At 44.6% G+C, this 21,367-nt stretch overlaps 1 protein-coding gene across 20 annotated transcripts in view; it reads right to left on the bottom strand.

Annotated features, from left to right (window-relative positions):
* ZMYND8 (zinc finger MYND-type containing 8) overlaps nucleotides 1-21,367 on the bottom strand; it is a 107,751-nt gene that overhangs the window by 48,861 nt on the left and 37,523 nt on the right. For 14 of the 20 annotated variants that reach the window (XM_031433666.2, XM_031433675.2, XM_064497024.1 and 11 more), the window contains 7 exons: nucleotides 16,523-16,741; nucleotides 13,380-13,493; nucleotides 11,333-11,425; nucleotides 10,124-10,211; nucleotides 7,414-7,469; nucleotides 4,642-4,719; nucleotides 3,339-3,454 (listed from right to left, as the gene is read on the bottom strand). In XM_031433666.2, the coding sequence (XP_031289526.1) occupies nucleotides 3,339-3,454; nucleotides 4,642-4,719; nucleotides 7,414-7,469; nucleotides 10,124-10,211; nucleotides 11,333-11,425; nucleotides 13,380-13,493; nucleotides 16,523-16,741 (764 nt within the window). The remainder of the gene's footprint in view (nucleotides 1-3,338; nucleotides 3,455-4,641; nucleotides 4,720-7,413; nucleotides 7,470-10,123; nucleotides 10,212-11,332; nucleotides 11,426-13,379; nucleotides 13,494-16,522; nucleotides 16,742-21,367) is intronic. The other 6 variants (XM_031433680.2, XM_031433683.2, XM_031433687.2 and 3 more) reach the window with 2 other exon arrangements.

The raw sequence follows: 21,367 nt of genomic DNA, 5'->3' as shown, positions 1-21,367 counted from the left end.
CAAATGAACGCTGAACGCCCAAAAATACTTCCCTGCTCTCTCAGTGCTGGAAATCGCCAGCTTCTCATCTGTTCCAACTCGCTGCTGTCATTCTGCAGAGACCTGAGGAACCACAGGTGCAGCCAGACAGAATGAGGGCTGGGCAGGCGCCAAACGCCCTCAGGCTGAGGGTCTGCGGGGCCTCTGTGGGTTTCAGCTGCGTGGGCAGGAGCCTGGATAGACAGGGCTGAGGAGCAGTGGGGGTCCCTAGGCTGCCCCCGACAGGTTACTCCCCTTCTCTAAGCCAGCCTGAGATGGAGGATGAGCCCCTGCCTGGAGAGATGCTGAGGGAGGCCAATGAGATGTGCCTGACCAGTCCTCGCACCAACAGGAGCTGATCAGCCAGATGGTCACTGTGATTGTTTCCCCCACACTTTTGCCTAGAATCAGGGCCTTAACCTCAACGAAGCAGCTTCGTAAGTGATTTCAATAAAGTGTTCTCTTCCTTAAAGCAGACCCGGGAAACAGTGAAAGGGAAATCAGATTTGCTTAACAATATAAAGCTGGGGGCCTGCGAGTGTGATGTCCCAAGGCGCCCCAGAGTCACAGAGCTGAGCTGCTTCTTACCTCTGGGCCTCATTCTTCTTATCAGTCAAATGGAGATAAAAGCAGCTTCTACAAAAAGCACAGTGCCTGCTGCCATAAAGGCATTCAATTAATGCCAGCTATTTCTTTTTTTTTAGCTCTGCAGGCATTTAATAAAATATTTTCTACATTTTTGTGTAATATTGTGTGTCTATCTGTGAAATAAAACCAAAGGGGGAAAAAAAAGCAAAATCTTTTAAAGGACAAAAGGCTCGTGATGAGAGTCTTCAGAATATGTCTTGATTTGTGCAAGAGACCCCCCGGAGCCCTCTCTAGCATCTATTAACTTGACAATGAACATGCAGTGGTCTGGGCTATTTCCTACTCTGCTGTCCTGCCCGATTTCGCTTACCCCGGCCCAGGCTTACACATTGGCTCTGCAACCCCAGAGCAGGTCCCTGAGTCAAGGACAGCCTGTTACACCCTGTGCAGTCTCCCTTTAGTCCGCCTTGTGTTCCTGGGTCTGATCCAGAGCAGACTATCAACAAGCCTGCCCCATTCTGCTTTAAGAATATCTCCAGGGGGTGGGGAGGGGTGGGTATAGCTCAGTGGTAGAGCATATGCTTAGCATGCGTGAGATTCCGGATTTAATCCCTAGTACATCCTTTTTTTTTTTTTTTTTTTAATTTAAAGAAAAAAATTCTCTGGGGAGGAAAAGACATCCTCCTTTTAGACGTGGCTTTCCCTGCAGCTCTCAGTGACTCCCTGCCCAAGGCCAAGCGAAACATCCCACCAGTGGGATGTCCTTAACAACTCCCCCAATGCACACCCCTTACCCAGTATGAGTCCAAGAGCTCGACACATTCCTTCCAAGGGATGGAGGGTTAGCAAAATCTCGTGGGGCATCAGACTCGGGCTGCTGTCTTTTTTTTTAAACAAATGTAGGGGCCTGGCTTCCAGCACAGCTCCCACCCAGAACCAGCCTACACTGGTTAAGTTCAGGGGAAACAGCCTCTGGAAACAGGACTGGCAAAGCTCATACTCCCTACGCCATCTTCAGTGGCTGTGAGACAGGTGGAAGGAAGAGGCTGGGGCAGAGTGGGTGGAGCTGAGAGAGAATCCATGACTCTTCAGGGCCTGGGAATGGTTGGTGCCTCGGGACAAATGCCCACCAACACCCTAAGTATACCCACGCTATGTTGTACCGCAGAACAAGACTAATCCCGAATCATCAGGGTGGTTGGTTCACGTACACGTGTCACGCTCTAATGCAGAGGCAGGAAGATGTACCACCTGCTACCAACCCCTCCTGCTCTTCAAATAAAAAGCAGGCTTCTGATAGCAACCCTGGGGACCCAGGCCCTGCCCACCCCTGTGATCCCACCTCTGACCACCCTCTCCTCCCTCATCCTGTTCACACCACACTGTGCTCCTGACTTCCCCTGCACACACGCAGCCTTGGCCCTTCCCTGCCTGGGTCCCCGCACTCTCTGGTCCCTCAACCCACATCCTCACGCGGCCCCCGCCGCTCCCTCCCAACCTGAGATCACACCGCCGACTGCTTACTGGGGTATTATCTGTCCTCCCTACTGGGGTGTCAGCCTTCCGAAGGGCAGTGTCCACCTGCTCACGCCTACACCCCCAGCATCTAGCACTTGGCCTGGCACACGACAGGCACCGAACATATATTTCTTTGAATGAATAAATTCATTTTAGAAAGATTTCCAATGAAAATGGTCAAAACCAAAGTATAACACTTCCTATCACACCCTGTACCATCTCAGCTAATTTCCATTCTGTTTCCTGTCAATGGACAGCCAGGACTCCTAGTAAATGATTTTGTAGATTACTTTGAAATACACTTTTTTTTTTCTATTTGCAAGATGACAAGCAAAATTTAACAAAAGGCAATAATTCAGCTTCTGGTGTGGTTTAAAACGATAAACTGTATTTTCTGAATATTCTGTGGGTGGGAATAATTTTCAAAATGTGCCTTTTAAAATATTCTGACACACACACACACACACACACACATTCACTCTCACTCTCTCTCTCTCTCTCTCTCTCTCTCTCTCTCTCTCTCTCTCTCTCTCTCTGACTGCTTGGAAGGGCTTCCAGAGGGTTTTAGCCTCATTTAATCATAATACAACTTGCTAAAAGGGCATCGAGCTCTTCACTGCCGCTCATCGCCGTCTACCTGTTGTTCTCCAGCTGGCAGGGGGCTGCACTCTGCAGAGAACTGCTATTAGCCAGCATAAAACTCAGTTCGCCAGGAGAGGAGGAAAGGGGAGGGTGCAAAGGCTGGGAGGGAGGGCTCACACCTGTCAAAACAGCAACCCCTTGTAATTTCCCATTTTAGCTCCGCAGAAAAGGAAACAGGAGGGGACTACCCAGCACAACGATGGGAGATTCATTTACCGGCAATCTGGGGAAATACTTCTGATCCCTGAAAGCGTTATTTTGAAGAGCAATTTGTGCGGTGGTTTAATTTACTCTAGAAAAATCCAAAAAGAACAGCAGTGTTTAAAATAGATGTGGAAACCTATTCTGATGTCGGTTTCATCAACAAAGCCATGAAGGCAAGGTTCTTTCCTAACATAACTGAAAACAACTGAATGAAGCCCATGCATAATCCGGCTTACCATAGCCCTGGTTGGTATCAAGGCAAAATAACCGCCATACCCCTACCCCACCCACGTCCCCATCTCGTATCTGTTGACAGTATCAAAGGTTCAGTTAAAGCTACATGTTTGAAGCTTGTGTTTAACTCCCACCTGTCGTGTTGTCCAAAGAAACGGGCATCAACCTGCCCATCCTTATCCCTCAGAGCTTTAGCGGGCCAGAACGGAAACCCCTTCAGTTTTGCCCAGACCAAAGGATGTGGATTGCTCTAGGAAAAGAAAAACAAAATCCAGTGTTGGTAGGCATTTGACATCAAGATATGCAGACAAAGTTCAGTGCGTGATTCAGGCCACAAACTGAAAAAGTTCCAAGCTGGGTCTCCCCGCGTGGCATTCCCTAGCTGTGTGGCCGGTCATCCTGCGCATGGCTGGGAATGGGGTTAAACAGGGAAACCGAGAAGAAGGGAGGAACGCTGACAAAACCAGGGTTGAATCCTGGCTGTGCCTCTATCACATGGGTGGGAAGAAGCAAGAGACTGTACCCATCTGGGCAACAGACTGACAGTAATACCTACGCCCTCTGCTGAGCTGGAGGGTTAAATGCACATTATGTCCAGCAAACAATAAGGTACAGTATTAGCCACCTTTATTCTATCGCTAAAGCCTTCCTCAAGCTTTAGCGATTCAGATGGTCATCTCCAAAGGCAGGAAAAGACATAAACGATGTCTTGATTCTCAACTCTCACTTGCCCACTCCTGCTGCCCACCCAACCCCCATTCTCCCAGCCCACCCCAACAACACGCTTCTCTGCAGAACCCCAGTATGGAAAACGCAGATCCGTGGGGCAACTAGGGTGACTGTCTCCCCCCACCCCGAATCCCACCCTCAAGAACCATGGTTTGGAGACACCATGGAATTAATCCTAAGAGGGATTTCCAAACCTCTTAAAATAGACCCAGGGGGAGGGTATAGCTCAGTGGTAGAACACATACTTAGCATGCAAGAGGTCCTGGGTTCAATCCCCAGTACCTCCTCTAAAAATAATAAATAAATAAACTTAATTACCTCCCCCAAAACAAAACAAAAAACAGAACAAAAATTAAAACAGACCCAACGTGGTCTGTAAATAATACACTCATTTAACACTGATCTCATTATCTGCATCACTTGGGTGTGTCCCTCCACCCGAATGAGCTGCTTTTTACTCTGCATCCTGCTGTTTTCTAGGGCTAATGAGCCCAGTAAATCATGATGCTGCCTCTGGCACCTGAACTTTCAGCAAAGAGGTTTATCCCGCCTGGATTACTCCCAGTCTGCCACAACTTGATCAGTAAGAAAATTATTTTAAAAACTTCACCCAAAGTTCCATCAAGTAAGCCACCTGGAGAAAGCCGTCTTGGGTCATGCAAGGCAAAGAATTCGCAAAATGAAAAAAGGAAAGGAAATCCAACTTACACAAGGCTCACAAAACCAGTTATCTCGTTTTTGGCAAGCAGCTAGATAACACTCTGGACATACTTCGATTTCATTCATCTGCAAAGCAAAAACGTGTTAGAATGTGTCATTCCCAAGGGCCTTCTATATGCGAGCCCTCAAGAAATGCATGATGATTTGACAACCAAGTCCCGCGGTGGGGACCACCCTAGACATTAAGCCAGCTATTTCTCACCAACCCCAATGTTCCCACCAAGCCCAAGCCACTCCCATCTCTCTCTGGACCTTGTCTCCCAGCTTCCCAACTACGGTCCATCCTCCACACAGATACGGCAGGCAGAGTCATCTTCCACAAACACAGATCCAATCTGGGCCCTCCCCTTAGAACAGTGGTTCTCTTTCAGGGCTTTTTAATCTTTCCAGGGACACTTGGCAATGTCTGGAGATATTTTCGATTATCACAACTGGGAGTGGACAGTTGCAACCAGAATCTACAATGGAACAAGGACAGTTCCTGCAACAAAGACTTCTCCAGCCTCAATGTCAGCAGTGCTGAGGTTGAGAAACTAACGATGAAATCCAAACAGCTGGTCAGTTCCTTCAAGGCCATGTGTGGGCTGCCCAGGCCCACCTTGTCTGAGCTCCCCAATCCCTTCCCACACCTCTGGCCTCTGCTTGTCACGCTCAATTTCTATGCATCTCTAACCACACCATCTGGAGCAGTTAATTAAGACCACGTGACCCTATTTCATTTTCACAGATAGCAATCTGGAAAAGTCTATAACTGACTTACTGTCCTTCTCCCTCTTGAGAAAGTGCATGCCCCCCGAGAATCATCAGACATAGAACTAAGGGCCCCAGAAGCTCCCTTCCTGGATCTAAACTCAGACTCCAGCATTTACATGCTCTGTAATTTTAGGAAAGTTGCTATTCTTGTCTGAGCCTTCGTTTCTTCATAGAATGGGGATGAAAGCAGTACCTACCAAACAGATTTCTTATAAAAATCAAATGAGATCAGTGTGAAGCACTCCAAGTGACAGAGTCATCAGTGCATCAGTTAACATTTACAGTGTGCTCGTCGGCAGACATTCTACGGGTATGAACTCACGTGCTGGTCATATCCCTGTTTCATAGAGGGAGACAATGAGGCCTCAAGAAATCAATGAGACCTGCCCAAGGTCTCACTGGACAAAGTGGCAGGGCCAGGGTCTGAACTCAGGTAGTCGGGCTCCAAAGCTCACACACATCACCAACCACTGCCCTGTTGGTGGCTATTACCCTCCATCAACATGCGGCTTGTTTTTCTCTTTATCTCCCGCATCACGCAAGGTGCCAGATACATAGCAGGTGCTCAGTTAGTGACTATTATTTAACAGTTTTATAGATATAATTAATTGTAATGGTATGACTGACTCAGGCAATGAATGAATGAATGAATGAATGGTGGGATCGACTTCCTCCTTCTCCCCACTCTCCTCCTGGGCTATTTCAAAGTACTGGGTAGAACAAAGTGGCAACATCAGGTCCAGGGCAGCCCTGGCCTTGGAGCCCACGAAGCAGCAGTGTGTTGTTGTCAAGAGGAAGGTTCAGAATGCCAGACAAAGAGCATCCTGGTGTCAATAAAATCTCCCTTGTGGCAATCCACTGATTCAAAGTCTAGGCTTCAGCACCCAAATCCAGGGAAACTAACCCTCAAGGGAAAAAAAACTGAACTCATCCACATGTAATTCCAAATCACCGACAACCATATCAAAAAAAGTCCACCACCACTTGCATCAAAAAAATCCAAACCAAAACCACAGTGAGATGCCACTGTTTTTACTGATCACATTGGGGCAAAAACATATACACATATATTTTGTAAATTAGAACTTCCAACATGGCAAAGGACACAGAAAAACCACATTTGTCCAGGTCATTGTATCAGATGCTATAGCGTTTCAAGAAAACAACAAAGCCACATTTACAGCCTCGGATTTGGTAGCTGCATTTCTAACAATTATGCTGAGGAAATAAATCATCAGAACAGTCATGAAAATCCTACTCCTCCTGTGTTTAATTACCTGAGAAAACACTCCAAGTGAAAAATGTAAATTATAAAACTCCCTATGTACAAAGATACAGACATGGACATATTCTAAGATATCCAAATGTTTTTTCTTTATAAATCAACAAGTGCACGGATAAAAGTGCAGACAAGTCGAAGGCCATTACATCTTGATTTTTACGCTCACAACGGGGAACTAACAAAGAAAGTCTCCCACATGCCATTCCGCCATCAGCCTGTCCTGCAACTGGCGGAGCCTCAGGGCGCCCAGCCCAGGATGCTCATTTCACCCGCATCCCCAAAACTATGGGGCACTTGTGAGAGGGACAGACTCTTCAGGACACCTGGGCCACTCTGACAAAGTCAGGACCTTCCCTGCAAATAACATAAAAACCCAAACAACTCCTGCAAGAAGGCTGAAAGGGACCTGAGGCAGTGCCACTGATTGCGGGGCCAAGAAATCAGGAACTCTATGCGACCAAGAAAACTCAGGTCGTCCAATGCGTGACCATGAGTCAAGGCTGAAAAATACTATCTCCCTGAGGTCTTGCCCTACGGTTAGGGGGTTATTAACATATTAGGGACCCCCTGTTGCTTTTATTCTCCTTGAAGAGAGGGAACGCTGTCTGTGCCTCAACAAAATCCCACAGCTGCCCACTGTGGGAGATTCCACAAATGCAAACTTGAATCACCCCAACCCCTCACTCCAGGTACACTTAAAGAGGTGACCCTGGGAAAACACATACCTCATGCTCACAGATTTTGATGACTACTTTCGCTATTTGCGTCAATTTGTGATTTCCTACGGGAATAAGAAAACAGGATTAATTCAAATGGAAACACTGAAAGGCCCAGTCTTGGGATTATACTTCCATTAAAACCTTTTTAATTTGCTTCCCCCGCTACACCCCTTTTCTTTAATCTTTTAAATACTAAAAACCAGACATTTCTGGCTTCTAACATTAGTTCAAATTATGTGACTTGTCCCATGAATCCATTTTTGGTGCCTGGATGACATCTTCTCTGAAACTTAAGCCATTCGTGCTGGTTTCCCTGCAGTTCATGAATTAATATTTGAAAAGATGCTTTTATATTCTCAAGGTTCAAATTAGTAGAAAGGGGCCCCCTTTTACCAATTGTCCCAGACTTCAACCCAAGAGTACAGGGGAAAGGAGACATTTAATTGAGTAACTGGTGTGCCTGGTGCTATGAAACACATTTTCTTGTTAACTTCTCAAGAAGTCGTATCAGGAGGCAGGCCAATGAGAGAATCAAGGCTCAGAAGTCATCACTTATATGAGACCACTTAGCTAATGAGTTGAGGATATGGTCCCAGGTCTAACTAAATTCGCCACCTTCTCACTAAGCCAGAGGACAAGATGGCCAAAAAGCCATGTTTTCTTCAAACATTATATTTTTCAAAATTGTGAATCTGGTGGCAAAAAGATTTCATACATAAACACACACACACACACACACACACACACACACAAATACCTAGATTTCTAGATTGCCTTGAAAACTCAGAAGATCTGAGAACTCTGTATCCAACAAGCCACTGGAGTGCGCAGTGGCGACCCCTCCAGACCAGGCAAGAGATCCCTGTTCCCTGCGGTCTCCCCACAGCCAGGGGTCATCCCAGCTTATGCTGCTGTTTTTCTGCTACCTCACCTCATTCACTTGTTTCTATGATCCTACCGGCCTCTCTATATATTTGCGTTTATAACCTTTACACAGATTCTCGACACCTAGGTGCCTTTCTTTCTCCCCTCCCTGCACCCCCAGCCCCGCTACTGAGTTATTAATGCAAAACATGTACTTTAAGCAGACAGCCATCCGTTCATGTATCTGCCCTCAAACATCAGCTACGCCCAGGAGTAAACAGGAAACCAGATGTGGCATCTGCCCTTAATGAGCTGACGTCCTGGTGAGCAACTCAAATGAAAAAAGCACCATCCAGAGAGTGGGACAAAAGCTGTCACGTGGAAGTACAGGTAGCGGGAGAGCCCTTAACAAGAGTACACAGGATGGTCTGGGTCACCAGCGAAGGCTCCTCAGAGGACTGAGAGGCTAAGACTGAAGGATAAGGAAAAATCATCAAGGCAAGAAGGGGGGAAAGTGTTCCAGCATGGGCTAAGAGAGGCAGGATGGGGCAGGACTCTGAAAGGCCTACCTGGCCAGAAGACAGGCAGAGAGGACTGTGAGAGAAGGCAGGGCAATGGGAAAGGTGCCATCAAGGGGATTTTAATGGGAATCCTCCTTCATTCTGTCCAGAAGGCTCAATTCACAAAAATACCACAGACAAAATTTTATCCCAAATATAAAGAAACCCTAAAACTCCACAATAAAAACACAAACAACCCAATTTTTGAAATGAGTAAAAGATGTGAATAGATTATTTTACCAACAAAAGATATACAAATGACTAATAAGCACATGGAGAGACTCAACACCCTTAGTCATCAGAGACAGGCAAAACCACCATGACGTAGTATCTCATGCCTTCAAGAATGGCTAAAATTGAAAAGAGACAAGACTAAGTGTTGACAATGATGTGGAGCAACAAAGACTCTCACATATACTGCCAGGAGGAGTGTAAAATGATACAACCTACTTGCAAAGAAGTTTGGTAAAATTTCTTATAAATTTAAATATAAACCTACTCAATGATGTAGCAATACCATTCCTGGGTATTTATTTACCCAGGAGAAATGAAAACACATGTCCACACAAAGACTTGTGTAAGAATGCTCACAGCGGCTTTATTCATAATAGCCAAAAACCAGAAACAACTCAAATATCCACCAGCATCAGCAAAGGGAACGGATACATAAACTGCACGTGGAAACAATGAAAAGCCACTCAGCAATAAAAGGAAACAAACCACTGATACACACGTTGGGAAACATGAATGAACCCCCAAAATATTCAGCTCTGTCAACTTAGCCACACATAAAATGAGGTACTTTGACTCCACTGACAGGAAATTCTAGAATAAATAAATGTAACCTATAGTTACAGAAAAGAGAACAGCAGTTCCTTTTGAGGAGGGTGGGTTTACTGGAGAGGGGCAAGTAGGAATATAATAGGGCAATAGAAAAGTTCTAGGATCTTATTCGGGGTTTTAGTTATAGAGGTGGTTACCCATTTGTCAAATTCATGGAATGTGCCTGTAAAATCTGTGCTTTTATTTTATGTAAGTATTCCTCCAGTAAAATAAGGTTTTTAAAAAGGACAGGTAACAGCATCATATAGTCACAAGCCCCTATGGACATTGGCTCAGACCCTAAAATGTACATAGTTGCTGCCTCCTATTCACATGTCAGCAATCTATACACAAGGATTCTAAGCTGTTGGCCCTGAGGCATGAAAAAAGAGCCTGATTTTGTCTGAAGGGTAGGAAAATGGGCACCACACAGCGTACTCTCTTTCCTAGGTGTCATCTAAGCCACTCACCCCCATTATAAATGATGCAGTTGTGCAAAATCCATTTCGCATCAGCCAGGAAGGCTTCCGTGCAGCCGTACATTTTCTTTTTAGCGTTCTGGGGAGAAAAGTCATGGAAAATAATCACCAGCGAGTCTCTACAAGCACAGCCAGCAACACCTGCGTCCCCACATCATTTTCTTAGCAGTCATTTGCCAAATTAATTAATGCTTTTACTCATTTCCCAAGATGCTATTATAGCTGAGATCTATAACTCTATAAAAATGCATTCACTGAATTCATCACACTAACTTGAATTTTCTCATCTTATAACACTGTCATTTATCAAGTGGCTTCTTCCAAAGAACCAGGGTATTTTATAGATTTACATACTGACTAGTAACTGTAGTCTCACATAAGCCTCATAACTGAAAACTCAATGAAGCAATTACTATCTCCATTTTACAGACAGGGAAACTGAGGTATGGTAATGTTAAGGAACTAATCCGAAGTTCCAAAGCTATTAATTCATGAAGCTAAGATGCCAGCCTTGTCTTTTTGGAATGCCTTCTTTTTATAATACCATGAGGGTGTGTGCAATTTTCCAAAGCAGCCTGGATTTATTGTTTGGGGGGGGAGGGGACATCAATGCAGACAATGTAAAGTAAGGTTTTCATCTCATCCATGCTTTTCTTTAACCATATTTTGGTGCAACTGGGCAATCAGCACCGGGGTGACATACACAAATGTTACAAGTATAATTTGCAGCAAGCAATTTTAGTTTGAACCTTTAAAAGCACCTTCAGGCATTAAAGAAATATCCTTATCAGTGAAGTAAGTCATGATCTAAGAAGCCACATATTTATTGCTAACACAGAGGTTTCCCAGACATGTAACTTTCTCTCCTTCCTTCCTGCTGTTCTCATTAGCACCTCCGAAAGAAAGAGAAGGGCAAGCCTCAAATCAATCAGCTCACTAATTCTTAGAAGCTGTCGACTTTCTCAGATAAAAAGCATCACTAGCAGGAGTAATATTTGGAGCTAAGCAGTGGATTTCAACACCCCTCTGGAATCCTTGGGAAAATGTTACAGAAGTTATAGGGAACTGAGAGTTCTCCCATCCAAATAAAAATGGCGCAGGGGAGATGGAGAGAAACCATGTCACTGGAGATGGGGCATGGGAAGAAAGGGAGGGCCTTCAGTCATCTTGACAACTGTGGGCTCTTGGATGGAAACCAACCTTTTCCAATGTACAAAGGTCCATGGGATGGAAGATGTACTCCGCATAGTCAGGATGCTGTTCCAAAGGAACGGGCTTCTGGAATGCGTCTGTCTATAAAAGAAAGAAAAGATGCGTATACAGACACAAACCCAGTCACTGCTGTGGAAGAACACGCACCAACACCAACAACAAAGTACTTGAAAAAATGGAGACAACCCCCCAGACAATACAGTTCTAAAGCTTTCTACAAAAACAGGACCTTGAGAAGCTCCACACTAGTGCACCTTCTAATTCTGCCTGGTTATCAATAATCATGGGCCCAGTTGTGTTCCAGCTTTGTCATTTGTTCTGTTTTCAATATATACTCAAATTACAGGTCCAGGCCTCCTAAATTAAGATTGACAAGAACAACACGCTATCAATTACTTTAGACCTGAACTCCAAAGGACACTTATCTATACACTGCAAATGTCCATAATCGGAACTGACTGAGGGTCAAGTCTGGCTACCCCTGGAGATGATAACGCCAAATAAAGCTTCCCTAAGTGCCAAAAGATATTCGACACATGGAGAAAAAGTTTAGTGAGATTTTGCTCCTCCTTTGAGGAGCCAAATTACCTTCAACACAGGGACTCTGTAAAGCTTTTGTAGCTTGATCTACTTTCTGAAGCCCTACTTGAATCAGTTCAAAATGTAAGGCCTGGTTTGTTGATGGGTGCTATTTACTCATCAAAAGAAAAAAATCTGAAAGACTTAACTGAACACCAAATTATGCTCAAGCAAGGCATCTGAGTGGGTTACCGTTTGCAGTCCTCCGAGCTCTCTTCTATCCAGAATCAGCTTGGCCCTTGTAAGTTACAAAGATGCTTCCACAAAATCCACAGCTCTCTGCCCTAACTGATTTTATAACAATTTACATAAGAAACTGACACCTTCTTCTTCTTCTTCTTTTTTTTTTTTTTTTGGTTTTTAATTCTACAGTGTTGACAAATCTACATGAATCTATTCTTGTCAAAGTTTGTTTTTTTTACAAGACTCAGACTATCTACTTTTGCTTCCATTGACGGAGATTTTGTGAAAGAGACAGACAGGTTCCCAATTTAGCAACGCCCAACTGGTATGCTCTGAATTTTTTTCATCATGATATCAGATTTCAGAACATAATCTCAAAACTAAAGCTTCTATTTTTTTTTTAAAGAACTTAAACCACCGTGGTTTCTAAAAGCTCTAAGATTCTACATTTCCATATATTCATTTGACTTCAAAAACCAACTGTGGGGAGTTTCACAAAGAGTCACCACTAGTCCATGTGGTACCTTTGTGCACATCAGAACAGAACCCAAGTCTCTGTAGGAAAAAAAAGTCATAACGTGTTGATTATCTTGTCGTAAATTGCTATTTTTAAAAGCAAGGTATTTTACTGTCATCTTTCTAAAAACTATCTCAAAACGGCAAAACCAGCACGGCTATGCTGTGACCGGGACTCTTGGGAGGAAAACCTCTAGGAAGGACAGGGCTTGCCAGCTGAATGCGGGGGTCCTGCTTTCACATGCAGATTTTCCCTAAAGGGCAAAGACTGTACAGCAAATCCCATTTTAAAAGTGAAGGCATGAATCAAATTCTCACCCTTTACAGAAATCTCAGTGGTTTGAGTTTTACTTGAAGTTTCCATCATTAGACCTTGATTATAAATAAACCAGGCTGCACTCAGCTCTCTCACCGAAATGGAATTTTATTACCTCCCCCTGACCCAAAGCGGTGTGAAGTTTCACTTCACAACAACTCAAAACTTTAAATCCCCACCAACTTTCTACTATCTGTCGCTTCCTGATTAAACTCCTTGGGGACACAAAGTGCTCACTTTTGGGAATTAACTGAATGCTGTCACGCCCTCTATTTAACTTACAGAGATTTGAAATCGGGCACACAGGACCCAAAGTGCAAAAAGCACAGATGCCTGAAAAGCTAAGGCAACTACTCACCAGGGACAAGAATGTGAACAAAAGAGAACAAACCAAGTCACTGCTCCCATTCACACGTGTAACAAGAGGAAGCGCCTTCTTACCCCTGGCTGTTTCATTTTCTGAATGGCAAACTTGAGCAGGTAGGATAATTGTTCAATGGTGAGCATTGTCATGGCTTTACTCTGAGTCTCGATGCATTCTGCTACTGTAATCTTCTACAAGTCAAATGACACAAATATCCAGTTAGGGAAAAGAGTTACATCCCATGTATTCATTTCCCTTTCCTCCTAATTTTCCAATAAAGCTCACACTGAAAAAAAATAATTCCCATCTAAATGAGACCAATTGTTTCACTTGACAAAGACTCCAATCTACTTAACTTGTGTGCGCTGGATCAGTGGATAAAAATTAAAAAGCACACCAATTCCCATCCATGGATTACCTTATTAAGAAGTGTTTTTTAGCTCTTGTAGATGATATAATCTGAAAAAGGTCTGGGTGGGCAAGGACCTGAAAGCTCGTCATTTTTGCAACCTTGGATTTGGAGAAGAGGACATGAAATTCAAAAAAAAAAAAAAAAAAGGAGTACAGGAAAGGCCACTGATGGTTTCGGGGTAATTTCTTCATACAATGAATCAGCTACTTCACTTGATCTTCTTAAGGTTCTGGGCTATCTTTCAGGAAACTGACAAGGCACTAACTTAATGACATCACTGATAGAAAGGGACAGGCTTCCCTGCAGAAAGAATCCAAGGGATGGTAGTGAACTAATAATAAATATGACTTCATTCTCTGTCACCAGTGATGTGAACCCACTCGGGATGTTCTGGCAAAGCACGCATGGAGCACAGTGTAGCTGTCTATCTCTTGGGCAATAAACGTCACTTTGTAAGGGGAATTCCCATCAAAGAAACGTCTGAAACCAGATTCTGCTACGTAAACCGGGTACTTTATCTCAGAGCTTCAGAATCCTCAAGGCAGCAGCAACAACAAAAATAGCAGATTTTGGTGATGTCAGGAAACACTCTTGAACCATCTGTGTAGGGAGAGCTGAGAAGAGTTTTCTCCAGTTAATTTGGATTTCATTTCCATTCTTCGGATTTCTGGTTCCTCCAAAGGAAACCTTCAAGGGTGTCTGGTGGGTTGCTGAGAAAAAGGGCAACAGAAGAGGTGCTAGGAAGCTGAAATCGGACCGTGACACACATATCTAATTGCTTAGATTCAGAGTCTGATATAGCTCTTCTTCCCCAGTGACCACCTCATCAATTCACCCCGGAAGAAGAGATTCGGGTCTCTGAGACACAGAACACCTGTCTGTCTGAATTCCAGTTCGTTTCCAGGTAACTCTCCATGGCAAACACTTGGGTTGCCCACTCAACTCTCACTCACCCCTTCCCCTCCCCTCTTCCAGCCCCTTTCTCCAGGCCGGCAATGCCTGGTTCCCATATTACAGACTGAAAGTACCAGATGACCATTTTCAAGCCTTTCTTGCATGGGGACTGGTGATCCGACTCAGACCAACAAGCCCAAGGGCTTGTCAGCTGGAGGCTGACAGGCAAAATCTTCTGTTTGATTAAAAGGGATGTGAGGAGAGATACTCCTTTTAGGGGGGGGTTTGTCTAGACACATACACATGATAAAACCCTCAGCGGCCACCTTGTGGCCATGAGAGACACGTCATCTCCACAATGAAATGCAGACAGTCTGGCTCTGAACAAACTCTGGCCTGCCACTGGGTTCTTTCTACGCATGATAACAAATCCCTATTGTTTCAGCCTTTTAACAACATTTATTATTTGCAGCAAAAGCATCCTATCCGAGCCACTGTCTTCTTTGTAAAATTATTACACCATCGGGAAGGAGTGGTAGAGACAGGAACTAGATGAAGGTTCCATTTCCCACACTAAATGCAGCAGAACGAGGTCAGGTTCTGGACAGAAGGGCATCGCTGGGCAACGCGTGTCCTGAGCATCTCTCCATCTGGAGTAACCCGAAGAGAACCGGTGGCCATCTTTTGCAATTTTAGGGGCCAAACGCCATGAAAATGTCATCATCTTGCCGATTTGAGGTCTAATTTCTTTCCATATATTTCTTATTCTTCTCCTTTCAGTACACAAAAGCGGGGTTAACAGACCCTAAGAGTTTGCTCTTCCCCCGACTCTCGACATCTGGGACAGAGCTCTCCATCTTATACATAGAGAGCATCCTCATTTGAAATCTAATGCCAATATACCTTTGAGTCCAGGTGACATTCCCCATTACATGATGCTGTAGGTGACATTCTTATTTGCAGCATTTTGAAAAAAGCATCACTGCTGGAAGTTGCCAAGATGAGAAGACACCCCAGAAGAGTAGAAACCATAACAGGTGTTTTCACGAAGAATGTTTAGGCTTTGGTACAAATGAAATACACATGTTCCCTTCACTACGCTGGTGAGTTTCTGCCTCGGGTTCTGCACCTGCAGCCCCTGTGCCTGGACGGTCTTCCCCACAGCTCCACGGCTCCACGGCTCACACTTTCCCTTTCTTCAAGTCTTTCTCAAATCTTAATGAGGACTTCCAGGACCTCTTCATTTAAAATGTGAACACCCTGCACACACCCCTCACTCCCTATTCCTCACCTTGAATTCATTTTCTCCAGAACACTCTTCTTCAAACACATTATGTATGATTTTATTTATTTTGGTTTTTGTCCTTTTCTGTGGAAAAGAATGTGATTCAGGCCTCTTTTTGTTTCACTGTCGAATCCCTGGTACCTGACAGGCACTGGAGAAACAGTTGGTGCATGAATGAAAGCATCAGATGGCAATCACATGGAACACACGACAAACGCTGGTCTCCCCTGGCTACTGCCGACAATTCAATGATGAAGTACAGACAACATCCAAGAAGCAGGGAAATAGCATGAGATCTTTTTAAAATACGGGAGCTGTTAGACGTTTGTGAGTTAATTTCTGAAATGTTCATTACAGGAGAATCAGAGAAGGCTGTAGATCTCAGAGTGATCCAGAGACCCACGAAGAATCAGAAACGATATTCAGCGCAATTGTCTTTCCAAGAGCTGCAGTGCTGAGGCCACTGCCATGATTGGTCCAAAAAAGTGGGTGACCAGGATAGAGCAGATGGAAGGCAAGAAATGTCTCTTTTCCTTGTGTCTGGATTATTCGAAAAATTACAAATAAAAGGAAGAAAGAGAAAAGAGAGGAAGCGAGGCAGACAACGCATTCACTCATCAGGAACTAACCTCACATTCAGGACAAAACCAGTCCCCCTCTGGTTCCGATGTCAGTCTCAGACACTTAGCGTGATAAACCCGGGGACAGAGCTCACAGCAAAGGACTTGGCCTTCCCGGTGACAAACCCAGCAGTAGAAATCATTTCGTCCATCCTGCGGTACAACATCAACAGGGTCTGTGGTGAGTGGCTGCTTCATATAGTAAAACGGACCATGTCTTAGTTCTGACTGAAATGTAGGCAAGAAAGACAGGTTTGGTTTCAAAACAAATGTGCATTCTCAAAAGGAATTTGAACAAATACATCAATCACAACAAAAGAAAATTACAGCATTTCACACATTCATTAAAAAGCCACCTGGGGTTATTCTACTAAACACAGAGTTTACAAGTTGTTAGTAGATATTGAGATTTATCTTTTCTTCTTGTATTTTAAGAGGCCACAGATTGAAAAGCTGGTGTCTACGGCAGCCCTAGCAGGGCAGTACAATGGCTACAACCCAGGTACAATGGTTCAAATTTTAGCTCCACCAGCTGCATGACTCAGGGCAAGTCTCTTAATTAACTTCTCAGCTTCAATTTTCTCATCTGTAAAATGGGGACAAGAATACTTAACTTCATGGTACTGTGGTTGGAACTCAATGGGATCATATAACGTATGCGTCTAACACAGTGCCACCATTACTAACATTGCTAATATGGTTAACAGCCCAACGTAAGGAAATCTAAACATACAATGCCAGTAAAAGTATAGCAGTTTGCCCTGGGAGTCTTTTGCGGAATAGATCAATTGGACTTGAGTCACCAAAAATGATCATGTTTTTAAGTCTACCTCCAATGCATAAAGTACTCAGAGCCAACAAGAGGCTTCCCTAAAACCATGACCCTAGAACAGGGTAAGTCTGAGTATTCGCAGAAAAGCTGCATTTCCTACTGAGAACCAACAGTGGCAGAAAGATGAGAGAGAGGGGTGGCCAATTCATGGCAGTAAGCAAGAGAAATGCTTCCCTAATGATATTTTATACGATTCAGCAGACCCACCCTCCCAGCATATACAGTCCCTCAGAAGAAACTCACTAGGAAAATGTCTACTGGAAACCAGTAAGAAATCCTGTTCAGAAAGCATGAGAAAGTCTGGTGCTTAGTGTCAAAATGACCTGGTAAGTGGCTATGTGACCCTGAGACAGCTACTTAGCCCATTCAGCCTTGATTCTGTGGACAACAGCTCAGCCATAACCAGAGTGCCTACCTCTGAATAAACCTCCTTGTCTAACAAGCTTCTTTCCTGTCCGTCAGGTAAGCATTACCGTTTCCTCTGTAAAGAGCTCACATATGGGTTAGGAACTGCGTAATTTTTGTGGCTGCTGCGAATGGGACCATCTTTGTTATTACATTTCCTAAAAAGTTATTGTTGGTACATAGAAGGGCTGTTAGATTTTTAATACTGACCTCAAACATAAACAGTTCTAATAATTTATTGATTAAAAACCTTATCTCTAAGTAACAGTAGTTTTCTTTGTCCACACTGAATATTTTTACACTATTTTTCTTTCCTCCTTCTTTTACTGCCTAGGACCCCCAGGATAATAGAAAAGAGTGGCCGAGACTGCAGGCACCCCTGTCTTGCTCCTGGTTTTTGTTTTTGCTTTCTTGTTTGGGTTTAGATTTATTTATCTATTTATGGGGGTGGGTGGGGTAGAGGGTAGAAAAAAACAGCTTTACTGTTTTGCCAGGCAAAGGGCATCGCAGCAGGCTACTGCCTTAAGGACTGTGAACCCCCAGTATCTATTTATTTTTAATAGAGGTACTGGGGATTGAACCCAGGACCTCGTGCATGCTGAGCACTCGCTGTACCACTGAGCTCTACCCTCCCCACCTTGCTCCTGGTCTTTTTAATGAGGTTTTAATGTTCTCGAAATGCCTGCTACTTCCAGACTCCTTGATAAAGAGCCTCACAGATGCTTATTTAGCAAATCTCTGTGAACCAGTCCTTCTAAGCACCCCTACCATCATTTCTACTAAGAACACAGCTAAGACTTATTATTAGGGCGACTGCATAATTCTTCAGTACAGTTATTTCCCTGTTTCAGTTCAACATTTAACATAGAGAACTCTACTTGGTTTCCAGAGAACAAAATCATTGTCACGATATTCTTCCCATGTTACATTTTCCAACACACCACCTTCATTTTATCCTCACAACCACCCACAGAGGTACTCAGGGTAGATACCACGAATCTTACTGAACAGATGAGAAAACTAGATTAAAAAGATTTATCTGACCCCCTCCAAGCCCAGAGCAAGGACTCCAGCCTGGGTCTCAGAGGACTCTCTCTCAGCCCTAGGCCCCACATAAGATGATGCTGGATGCAAAAAAGACTCTGATGATTAAGTGACCCCTTCAGAGAACATTCTCTATAACTCAAAATACCTTCTGCTTAATGTAAAAAGCTGGAGGGGGGAGAAAAGATCTGAAAATTAGAAAGACAACTAGAAACATAACAGAAGGGGACATGGAAAGATACCAGCATCCAGAGCAAGGGGTTTTCAACTCAGATGACATCTTGGGCCAGAAAATTCTTCATTGTAGGCAGCTGTCCTGGGCACTTAGGGTGAATGGCATCAGCCTTGGCTAGGTGCTGGTGGCACCCTCGCTTCACAAAACTGTGTGATAACCAAAAATGTCTCCAGACACTGCACAGTGTCCCTTGGTGAGGACAAAGCCACCCTCAGTTGAGAGCCACCAATGTAGAGGACCTGCTATCCGCCTAGGAAAATGGGTGTTCGAGTTTCTTTGGGGTGGGGGGGTTGTTAAAGGGGGGATTGGCGGAGGGGAAGGAGGAGGAAGGAATTCCCACTGAAAGATAAACTGTACACATCAAGCAAGCAGGAACTATTTCTAACCTGAGTGGGGTCTTCCAGGATGCTTTGTGGCTTTTGCAAGATAGCAATAAGCCATATTTCAGGGCCTGACTTCCTTTTAGTAAGTTAATAATAGGCCAGGAAGAGTCATTAAGACCTAAATGAAAAGAGAAGAATCGAATATGACAGGTCATCTCCCTAGCCGGCAACCTAAGTCTTTTCCATCAAATAGAAGCAGAGATATTGCCACTTCATGAGTGAAGTTTCCCACCACATCCCTGCCTCGGCCCCCACCTGGCTAGGGGTGGTGTTCCTGGGAGGACCGTGAGGAGTGAGGGCTGGACTGACCTCTACTCTTTTCAGATTTCACCCTTTCCTGAAGCGAAGCAGCAGCTGGTGCTGAGAACTAGCCGCCTGGTAATCTCCTTGTCAATCAGATACCTGCCTTATCTGCTGCTTCGAAGTGTTTCCTACTCCGTAAAAATCATCTGATAACAGATATGGAACGTTTAAAAGGAAAGGCAAATCATTTCAGGTAAAATAAGTTAGGGTTTGTCGCCCCCACATGCACAAGGTGTGTTCCCAGCCTGCTGGTAAAGCAAACAAGTTACAACCTGTGTTGTTACGGGGTAATTGCAGGCTCGGAGCGCAAACGTTCTCATTTCCCTGCTTCTTCCACCGGCTGGCTCTGTGAGAAAATACACAGGCTTGCACGTCTGCTTCTGGAACACCTCAGTCTACACCAGGAGCCAGGAAACTTTCTCTATAAAAGGGCTATTTAAAGATAGTAAGTCACTGAAGCTTCGCAGGTCATGTGATCTCTGTTCCAACTACTCAACCCTTGTCACAGGAGAGCAAGAGCAATCTCAACGATATGGAAGGGAGAGGATGTGGCTCTGGGCCAATAAACCTTATTCACAAAAACGGGCTCCGGGCCACACCTGGTTTGCATAAACCAGAGGATGGGGCTGGGTGTGAGCACAGGGTACACGTCTGCGGGGCTGGGGGACGAGGGGAGGGGACCACAAACTCGAATTCCTTCCGGGGCCACACAGGTAACAGAGATGAAGAGTCCTCGCTCAGCTTTCGTTTCTCTGCAGAATATGTCTCTGTCGTAAGAAAAGCTGTTCAGCCCTGCAGTATATGGAATCACAATGCTGGCGTCCAGCCTCGGCGGAGCCGGCGGGACAGCGGGGAGGGGCAGAGCTCCTGCCTGACTTAAGGGCGCTCAGCTCCCGTGATCAAGGCAGCCAGGCCGACACCCAGTGGGGCCAGGCCGCCAGGGCTCAGGGAGGAGCGTGCAGCCCTGCTGTCTGTCTCTTGGCCTGTCTCTGCTGTTAATACACTGCCCCCACCCAACAAGGGTCTGTGAAATGTCCCAGTTTTTAAGACAACCCATGCCCAACAAAGTAAGTCCTAGCCCTCCGATTTATACGTGTACCCCTGCACTCAGAGGGGATGAAGGGGCCTCATCGTTTCTTTGCCATGTTCGATCAAAGGTATACCTGAGGCCCTCTGGCATAAATTTGTTAGCAGACTATTGTTCAATCCTTTAAAGAGAAAGAAAAGAGAAGAAAAGCAAAGGGAAAAGGGAAAGAAAAAGGAAGAAGGGAGGGGCAGAGGAGTAAAGGAGGAGTGGGGGAGGGGAGAGGACAACCTCCCCAAAGGACTCTCAAACTCAGAATGTCCCAAGAACTACAAATTAAATTGGTATTTTTCAGTAAAGGCCCTAACGTCCCTTGGGACAAGGTATTTCTTGCCCCAGCAGGACATTTAGCAACCTGATCCTCCTCTACACAATGCCAGAAGCAACTTTCCACCCCAGTCCCAAGAAAAAGCGCCTGTATGTTTTCAAACCTTTCCTAAAAGGTGAAACCTTACTGGACAGAGGGTTGTAAAAAACTTTAATCAGAAACTTTAGATTTTTACCCTAAAAATAGATGTGTCTTGAAGTTCTTCTCAAAACCCTTAAAATTCCCCTACAAGTCATGATT

Source organism: Camelus dromedarius, chromosome 18 (assembly GCF_036321535.1).
Source record: "Camelus dromedarius isolate mCamDro1 chromosome 18, mCamDro1.pat, whole genome shotgun sequence".
NCBI lineage: Eukaryota > Metazoa > Chordata > Mammalia > Artiodactyla > Camelidae > Camelus > Camelus dromedarius.
This window is presented reverse-complemented; position numbering and strand designations above follow the sequence as displayed.